At 46.1% G+C, this 9924-nt stretch overlaps 1 protein-coding gene across 2 annotated transcripts; it reads right to left on the reverse strand.

Moving 5' to 3' along the window:
- Positions 1 to 803: 803 nt before the first annotated feature.
- On the reverse strand, positions 804 to 9902 carry LOC116377835 (disrupted in schizophrenia 1 protein-like). 2 transcript variants are annotated; one of them, XR_004212248.1, is made up of 4 exons: positions 9019 to 9902; positions 7197 to 7299; positions 6367 to 7018; positions 804 to 1574 (listed from the first exon to the last, which is right to left on the reverse strand). XR_004212248.1 is itself a non-coding variant. In XM_031839576.1 (3 exons), the coding sequence occupies exons 2-3, from the start codon at positions 7291 to 7293 to the stop codon at positions 6582 to 6584; spliced, it is 534 nt and encodes a 177-aa protein (XP_031695436.1). In that variant the 5' UTR covers positions 7294 to 7299; positions 9019 to 9902; the 3' UTR covers positions 5228 to 6581. The 2 variants fall into 2 exon arrangements, 1 of the variants encoding a protein (XP_031695436.1); XM_031839576.1 differs by lacking the exon at positions 804 to 1574 and having other exon boundaries at positions 5228 to 7018.
- Between the last annotated feature and the right edge of the window lie 22 nt (positions 9903 to 9924).

Here is a 9924-nt window from a genome sequence, read left to right on the forward strand (position 1 = left end):
ATATATATATATATTAGCAGTCATCACAGCTGGTGATGGCCTGGGAAACTGCAACAGTACAGTTCAGCACAAATGCCCAGCTGGCTCTCTCTTAAGACAAACTCACAGTTGAGGAAAGATGATTCTCGCTGCTCTAAGAGGGGATCATAGTGGAGACGGCCTGAGGATTAAAGGGGATTCTAACGTGGCATGGATAGGTCCGCATACGGTGCCAGCCTTTCCGTGGGGCATAAAGTTGGAGGGATGGCTTACGTTGCTTCCTGTGCCCGTCTGCCAGCAGCGAGCTGTGCCTGAGGAGGCAGAAGCAGGCTGGCTGAGTGTTAGTCAGGATGGAGAGGAGGGCAAGCTGAGCGCCGCTAATGAGCTCATGTATGAAACATGAGAATATGCCCCCCCCCCCCTCGCAGCAGCAGTTCTTTGAACACAATAGGATGCACTTATATCAAATTGCTCCCCCTATATATATGTGCACACACAAGCTATAATGTTCAATACGACCCTCCTCCAACCCCACTCATGGATCTGTCCATCCCAGCATCCGTGCGGCTCACTAAACCACATTCCGTGCTTTCCCACACTCTGATGTCTGCACTAGAGATGCACTGACTGCCTATTCCGATTTTTGCAGATTTTCTTTTTTTTTTTAAATAAACTGGTCATAATTACCTCTCTAAGTTTTTTAAAAATATTAATCTGAAAACATCTCCTTCAAACAACTGTATTTATTGAAGTTTCTTGCCAGAATCTACATTTTACAAGATGACATTTGAACACATCTTTACAGTGTTATAATTTACCTTCGCCCAATACGTTTTGCTGAGTAGAGCTTGAACGCATCATAATGCAAGTCAATGCAACCTCGGTTAAGGTGAGCTGTGAGCTCCGTTATAAGCAGGACTTTGCAAGGGAGGAACTCCGCGCTGTCAGCATATGAGCCGGTCACTGTGATTACTCCGAACAGTGGGCGTGGGAATGCATTACACTGTAATAAGTGTCTGATTAAGTTTGCTGTTTTTGAGGTTGTTCCTCCACCACTTATTTTGAACTTGCAGTTGTGACAAATTGCAAGCTTTATGTCGTCTTCACAACAGAACTTGACTTCCACACCAGAGACATGTGTGTCTCTGTGGCTTTGACGTTGCTGTTCGAGCCGACGTAAAACAATAATGTGGCAGCTCCTGGCAAAAAAGCAAATAAACGTATTTCCCAAAATGCCGAATGGAGACAATAACGGAGTACATACCCATTAAAAAACATGATGAAGTCCCAAGTAGACTGTTTTGATTTTAAGGAAAAAAAGAAAAAGGCAACAATGGTTGGAAGCTACTGTATTGTATTGCCACTTAGCTTGCTCACACGGAGAGAAAGTTACCTAATTAGCTGTTCTGAACCACTCTGAGGTTTGAAATATAATTTGTATCATTGTCTTGATGGTGGTTATTAGACAGCATCAGCTCCAGGATGAGACAAGCTGGGGGCTGGCACAGTGGGGAGGAAAGGAAGAAGTCTCAGACTAAGTGGCTGAGACACGCACGCGCATGCACGCACGCACACACACACACACACACACACACCTCTGCTCAATCAGAGGGAAGAGGGAGGCCGCTGGCGTGGCTATCACATATCTGGTAGGCAGATCTGGTGTACGTGGACCAGACAGCTCACTTACCACCCCTCTAATTGCTATGCGAGATCCTTTCCCACCTGACAGAGTCTCCCATGTCAACTTCCATTCATGCAGGCCCCGTTAGGCAGCGTGCAAGGAGATAGCCATTGAATAATACATGGGGGCATTAGGCCTGACTTGGGATGGCACAGGGCATGCAGCACGTACAGATGTGAGATGACTCAGTATAGGCTACGGCTGCAACGAGAGCAAGAGCCAGATTTAGAAACAATACACGGTGAGGAGGAGAAACAGTCGATACAAAAAGGCAGATGAAGACGGGGAGATATGACGTGAGTGTGTTAACTGTTAACTTAGTGGTTATTTCCATGCTAATGCCGAGAGGCAGCGTGCCATCCTGTCGCCATGCCAACCGGTGGCAAAAACTAGTGAGCCTCTCCGAGCGTGACGGATGAAAATAATCTTTTCTTTACAGAATGGGACAAGACATCAAGCGGTAGAGCCTCCTCCTGCGCTGAGTGGAACCAGAGCACTGGGTGATATTGCCACTTCCTGTAAGTCTGCGGGAGGCTGCCGTCATTGGCAGGCCATGCGAATAAAATCTGCACTAAAAAGCCCATAAAGAAGAGAGACAGTCTGTTAGCCCCCCAACACATGCGGCAGTATATTTGGTGTCGAAGGAACCTCACAAAGGCGATCACAGAGCCGGCACTGGAAAAATTCATGAGCTCAGCAGTCCCCTCTAACACCAGTGATCCCAGCGGGCGCTAAACATCAGTGATGGCTGCCAGGGACCGCGGCCAAAATCGAAGAGGCCGTTCATTCATAACACAAACAGAACAGAGACACTGTTGAAAGATGATGAGAAGAGATACTGGGGGTTAGGAGAAGAATGAAAAAAAAGAACTTGCTTGATGTAGGTCAAAATACTCATTCGTTATTCTAATGAAGAAATAATTACTTTAGCTAAATAGATGTAAAGTTGATAAAACAAAATTATTACAATCAGCAGACGGACGAAGCAAATGGAGCAGACACATCGCACAGTGATGCACAATTCTCGATGGCGAAGTTACGGGCTTTTAATGAGCCTGCGGAAGTTAACGATGGCAAGGTGGTTGCGTTTGCTGCTGCATTATGAGCATCTGAACAGCTCTCTAATTGAAAGTGAATAATGCAGTCATTTCTTCATTGCCTCGTAACAATAAGAAGCCACCAACATCTGTGAGGCCTTCGCGTCGTCAAACAAACGAGAGGCGGCTCCGTCCTAACGCGGCACCGCCGATGTGCGTGTCATAAAAGCCTGCACATAATAAGGCGGAGGAGAAATTGTGTGTCTTTGTAATCGAGTTGAAGGCACCGACTGTGATTAATGTGTTTAAGCTCAGCTCGGGCTGTTTGAGTGCAGCAGGCACTGCAGGTAACACAAACAGGCAGTCAGCATATGCAGACACTCGCATTGCATGGGTGTATGCGAACGCAACGGCAGCCGAGCGGCACAGCTGATGAAGGAAGAGGGACAGGCTGATATCTCAGACAGACACTCAATAACCCGTGATGCTTTAAGGCTGTGGGATCACAAAGCATAGCAGCGCACAGATTGCAGCTGGTATGGCATAACATTTTGTGGGGCTGTGCACAAAGGCACAAAGAAAAGGAATCATTTGACTAAAAAAAGTGTCTGTGTGTATGAAACCTCTGCTTGGGTTTTGGCTACTGAATTACTCTGATTAAAATGTTAGACATGCTCACTGTCAATATAACTCAAGTCAAACTCAGTAAATTGGGTTTGCTCAGAGAAGACTCTAAACTTACTTTGCTGTGGGCTGGAAAATAAATACATTTTTCTGATGACTGAATCTGGGAAGCACTAAAACGCCCAAGAAAGAGGAACTCTCTCAGAATGCGCGGCCATAAAAGCTCTGAAACACTATCTCAACAGCTCACCTGCTCCATTAAACTGGCATCTTATTATTTCCTCTGCATCCTTTGAGGAACTCCATTAGCACTGGGCTAATACATTTTCCACAAAAACATTTCTGAATTTGTCTAAGCTAGCCCTGCTAGCTGCTCTGTGAGGCTGTACTCAGACACGGAGTGGTGCTTTAAGCTAAACGCTAATGTCAGCATGCTAACATGCTCACAATGAGAACAGCAGGATTCATGTTCACCACGTTTACCATCTTAGTTTAGTGTGTTAGCATGCTAACATTTGTAATTAGCACTAAAACACAAAGTGCAGCTGAGGGTGATGGGATTGTCATTAGGTTTGCAGCTACTTGGTCATAAACCAAAGCATTTGACCACCACGTGTTGGCACTAGATGGAAAGTCAAATGATAATCCATTCAGCAGCTGTTTAGCTTTATAATTGTGGACCAAAGCGGTGGACTGACATGCTGCTAGCTTGGGCTGAAAACAAACTGCTTTACTTTGTTACCAACATTATGAAACTCGACCTCCTTTTTAAGTCGTGTGGAACGGAAATGGTCGTGGGAGCTATTGTAGTAATTCTGATGGGTATGGACGCTATGAAGCTCACAATGGAGCCATTCCTCCACTGAATCACAGGAAAAATAAATGAATACTGCCAAAACTTCAGAGACAAAAACCAGGAAACATTCTCCCGGGTCCACTTAACCACGACACCGCTCTCAATCATTCAGACACTCTTTAGGAGAAGAGCTGTCGTATGTTCCATCATGTTCTCGACAGAAGCACCCTGAAAGAGACAGGGTCATGAATAAATCATGTATGTCCTCGCCTTTACTATTGGCACTCCATTAAGAGGAAATTACATTTGTTTAATAACACAGAGAGACAGTGTTTTGATGTACACTTCAGGTGCTGGACCCGTATGCACGGTCAAGTTTTGGCCCAAATCCTACCAAAGACCACAATGCACTGCAGGTGCCACTGGAGCGGGAGCTGGATAAAGAAAGAATAGATGGCGGAGAGATGCAGCAAAAGATGACAAAAAACAAAAACCCTAATTAAATGTGTCCTAGTGGAGCCATGCGGAGGATGCACCACCTGGCTACTAACAATAGCATTAAATAAGCATTGACAGAATACTTCAAGAGGAGCACACTCTGACACCGGCTCCCTGTTTGAATGTCCTCACCCCTGGGGGTCATTTACTCATGTTATTCAGCTCTTCAATTATTTATTTGTAAATTTAGTCTCACTCCACATCTCTCTTGGGGGCAAAATTATACTCTCAGCAGGGAATCAAACCTCCGGCTATAATGGGTTTGGTATTCATCAGCACCCGCGCCAATGGCAATTAGGGACGTAATGGCTCCCAGGCCAAAAAAAAAAAAACACACACCACAGAGTACGCTGGGCGGAGACGCTCAACAAGCTGAAGCTGTGGAGTTCAAGTGAATGCATGTGCATGGATCTGGTCCATTTATCTATGTGCTGCTTTAGAGCTCATGCCATGTCAATAGGCCTTTTCAAGAAGACTTATTGTTAGAAGATGACACTAGTGTCGATAAGGATGTGCTGGAAATGCCTCAGAAACCAAAAGAACGTCCATCTTGACATGAAGCACACTATAATTTCTACCCCCCCTCCCCCCCCCCCCCAGCTGAAGAAATGCTAATGTGCTGTTTGTGGGCTATCAGTTTCCAGATAGCACGTGCCAGCCCCTTCTTACCAAATAGGATGACAGTTTAATGAGCCCTTTGCTTGGTGTCAGCAGCACATTGTGAGATTGCGCCTGATGCCATATTGCGTGCGCCCACTTGAGCATTTGAGCAAGCCGCACAAGCGATCATTAACTTGCCGTCTCTTCCCACATTTGTGACGCGTTCCCCACCTGATTCCCCGTTCCTTTGTTCAGCCCGAGCGTTGGCATGTCGCCGGTTTCCCAGCCTCGATGTCCCTGGGAGCTGCGTTGTTCTGTGTGAGGCACGCTGCGTATTTAGGATACCGAGGTGAACTTGAACGCGTCTTTGGTGGCTGTCGGGGGAGAGATTAATGCGGTCCCCGGCTGTTTAGCAAGTCAAGGTGTTCAGGAGTGTATTTCAGCAACAGAAGTCAGACAGGTGACTGAGTTTCATGCACAAAGGTGAAAAGAAACGTAATCTGCAAGTAAAAGGATTTGGTTCCTCGTACAATTATATAAAATCATAGACCTTTTAATGTGAACAAAAACATAAAAACTTGATTCAACTCTGCCTGGCTGCAACAATGAAAGGCTGCCCCCTAGTGCCAGCAGAGGGTGCATTCAAGACAAGACAATGGGTCGTCACAAGTGGTGACTCTGCAGCCACAGGCCTTAATGGTCTCTAGACAACAGTGTGTTTGCTAAATAGCTGATTGCACACCTTGGGGTTGCAGCAGGAGCCTGATCCAGGGCTCCGGTCTCTGGTCTTTCACTACCCGTTCTGGCCCCGTCACTTCCCCTTTGCTCTCTGCGTCTCAGCGCCTCAGAGAGCAAAGTAACCTTCTTTTTTGTTGTTGAAATCTTTAGAAATCCCTCTGTGACTGATGGAGTTGAGAAAGTAGCACTGCAGGTGGTGCTGTCAAAGTCCATTTATGTCTCCGCCAGTGCCAGGAGGCCAAACCAATCTACCCAACCCGTCCTCTACAAAAAAGTGAGCCCTTTCTTTAAGCAGCATTTCAGATCTCCTCTCGTTGGAGAGTGTGCGAGCGCTTATACATCATGTCTGCACTGAGTAGCTTGGAGGTAATTGGCTACTTCACACAATCTAAAGCTCATTTCCCCTGCACACACACACACACACACACACACACACACACACACACACACACACCACCCCTCACCTTCCTCTCAACAACTGCCAGTCCTGCTGGTAACTCATTTGATGCCGACTCCCCGCTGACAGCAGATCACTTCCCCTTCATTTGGGAGAAACGTCGTTGTCCATTGATGTCCTCCCAGCGTGGAGCGACATCAAAACAGGACTTCTCTTCCAAAAAAGCTCTCATGATGCACATTGGAATTGATGGTTAAAAGGTGTATTCAAAGACAAGTGAGAGGCACCTTTCAGAAATACAACAAACACTTTGCAGTCGCAGTGGGCAAGAAAACGTTTGTCGTGTGTTTGTTTTGCTAATGGCGCATTTATTTTACCGACCCCGCCAGGAGGATGATGGGATCGGTCGTGTGTGCGCGTGTGCATGTGTCCGTAAGCGAGGCAGCGAGTCTCTCCTTTTCTTGATGTAGACTCACCGTGCTGCGCCTCCCTCTGCTCCAGCTCCTCCCTGAGCTGCTGCCGCTGCTCCTTCATCCGGCCCAGCTCCTGGCTGCTCCCCGAGCTGAGGCTGTGCAGCCTCTTGGCCAGAGCGTCCAGCCGGTCGCGCTCCAAGTACACCGCCTTCATCTCGGCCCTCAGCTCCTTGGCACTGCCGAAGTCATTACCTGCACCGGTGCGCCACAGGAAGACATTAAGGCCTACACCGCCCATTAATGAGCGCCTCGATCATTAATAGCATAATTAGGTAAGGCTAATGGTGGGCGATCCAAGCAAATGAGGTAAATAGAAGACGTGAAATGTGGGGAAGGGTCGAACTGGGGTGTGGTTGTAGTGGAGAGTTACCCGAGATGGCTGCCAGTTTGGCTTCATGCAGCGCCAAAAGCTGAGTTTCAGTCTCGCCGACTTTCCTCCTCAGGCTGCTGCCGAGCCTCTGACTCATGACCACCTGGGGAAAAGAAGGACAAGAAGAGGCTGAGGAGGGGGAGGAGGGGGGGTGTAACTAACAAAACCTTTGCAGACACATGGATCCCACGGGATGCAGAGCTCATTTCCAATTCCGCTTTCATTCTCTTTCTGACACTCATTCTTACAAGACCGTACAGATTCATTTCCGTCCCTCTGTGCTCGCCCCGCTTTGAATACACAGCCGAGCATCGACGGCGAGCTGTTACCTCGTCTATAACCTTTAGAAGAGAAAAGAGAATGCGTCTCCTTTCACGTGGACGGACAGGGAAATATGAAATCTCCATAAAAGATGCCATTAGAATGTCAGGGAGGAAAAAGGCCCTGAATGTCACGGGCCTTAGCTCTGCTGTATCCACAGAGGAGTTGATGGCTTCAGATACCGCCTGTCTGGCCCCTCATCTGCCCTCGCTCTGCCCTTTAAACCTCTCTTCTTTCCAGTGTGTTCACTTTGAGTAACAGCCGGATACAATACCCACGATGCGTCTCCTTCTTTTGAGGAACTATTCTCAACCACTCAAAGGGAGCCGGATTTTCTGACTCATTTTCTTCTTGAATCTGATGCGTTTTTGTGCAACACTTTGAAAAGGCTGTCAAAGAGGTTGGTATTTCTGAGGCAGAACATCTCCCGGGAGTTCTCTTCCCACAGAGATACAGAAAACAGGCTTGCATAATCTTATTTCACGCATTACATGAACTGGAAACTGCTCTAGAGTGCCTTTCAAATTGTAGAATTTCTTTGACATCGGTGATTTCATTTCAAAACATCAGGCCATTCGTCAATCTCTAAAAAAAGTCAATAGAGAAAGTGAAAGTTACTTTCATGCCGGCAAACATTTTGTCACAGCGGGTGTGCCATTTTCCACATGGTGGCTAACTCATTTAGGAACAAAACTTTTTCATTTCAACCTAACAATGGACAATCTTGTGATTGAGGTAAAAGTGTGTCCTCGTGGAAAGCCCACATATTCCTTTGAGGTGCAATTGAAGTGTCGACCAGCCGTTCGACGACGGCTTTCTAAAGCAACACGGTAAGAGCAAAGAGGTCTTTTCTGAGCCCCCCCCCGTCCCCCCCGTCCTCTGCCTGTCTCCCTCTTTCCTTAAACCACCACTCCTTACAGATTTCTGCTGCTTCTGGCTTTTTTTCAGCTGCAGAGATCTATGTACAAAGATCAGTGAGAGGGGAAAGCAAACCCCTCAGAAGCAAAAGGGAACTCCAGAGACACATCACATACAAAGGGGGAAACATGCAAAGCCACACACACACACACACACACACACACATACAGGAATACACCACTGACATTCTGACACGCATAGAAAAGCCAACAAAGCCATGCTAGCCCGACAGATGTTTCACATTCATAGATGTATGTGTACTATCTGTCCAAGGGCTGCTGAAAAACCACTACAACCAGATCACTAACTAAAGTACCCATTCAGCTGCTTATTTCTCATCATAAATACTGTTGTGTTGTTTTACGGAGGATTTTTAAAGGGCAGTTTTTAATTACTCTCATGGACAGTTCACTGCACGTGAATTGGCCTGCATATTTAATACATTGACGCTGACATACACAGGACATGCTCTCCAGTTTGACTTCCTACTCATTAGATATTCACACACATTCAGTCATTGCTGGCATGCTGAGGGCAGGCTGAGCTGTTTTGGGCTAAATGGGTCAGAGGAGCAGTGGCTTACTTTAGCAGTGGCTTCCTTGATGGACAGGTTCAATGCCCGCTCCTGCTCCTGGAGTCTGCAAAAAAAACAAAGGAAGTAAACACGTTACAGTGCAGTACTAGAAGTCATTTCTTTCTTTTGGTTGCTTCGAGTGACAGCAATAGATATCAATGACGGGGTTAAAAGTCCACCAGTTTACTCTAATCTACTCATCTGGCTGCTAAACACAGAGGTTTTTTTAACTATCAAGAGAGTGACTGAATCCTTTATAACTCTTATGAAGGAACGTCCTTAAACATCTGGTCCAATCGATAAGAGCAAAACAGTCTAGTCTAGATTCTTGCATCCGCAGCAAAAACGTACCCACAACCAGAATAAGAGGTTTACACACTGCCTAGTGAAGTGGATTCAGACTGATATTGTGTGCAAACATGAAAGCATAAGGCCTGTATTATTATGTTTCACATTTGCAACCAAAATTCTAACCAGTGATTTTAGTCATTTTTGCTTAAATTGTTTTCTTTTTACAAACAATCAAGACAATCAACTAATCCATGAAAAGAACAGTTTAATATCTTGGGAAATGCGCCTATTTGCTGAGAGTTCGATAAAAAGATTGATACTCTCATATCTCATCTATCTATATATCCGTTAACTATGAAGCTAAAGCCAGCTGCCAGTAAGCTTAGCTTAGCATAAAGGCTGGAAACGGGAAGAAGCTGCTTCCAAAATCTGTCCTCCAGCACCTCAAAAGCTCACTACTTCACACACTACACCGTGTTGTAAAATCCAGACAACAACTAAAGTGCAACAGCAACGATTGTGAATCTTGTGTCAGATTCGGTGACTTACGATTGGTTGTTGGCTGTTGTTCTGTATTAAATAGACAGATATGAGAGTAGTGTGTGTGTGTGTGTGTGTGTGTGT

Source organism: Anarrhichthys ocellatus, unplaced genomic scaffold (assembly GCF_004355925.1).
Source record: "Anarrhichthys ocellatus isolate YVR2014 unplaced genomic scaffold, GSC_Weel_1.0 scaffold1731, whole genome shotgun sequence".
NCBI classification, from domain to species: Eukaryota; Metazoa; Chordata; class Actinopteri; order Perciformes; family Anarhichadidae; genus Anarrhichthys; species Anarrhichthys ocellatus.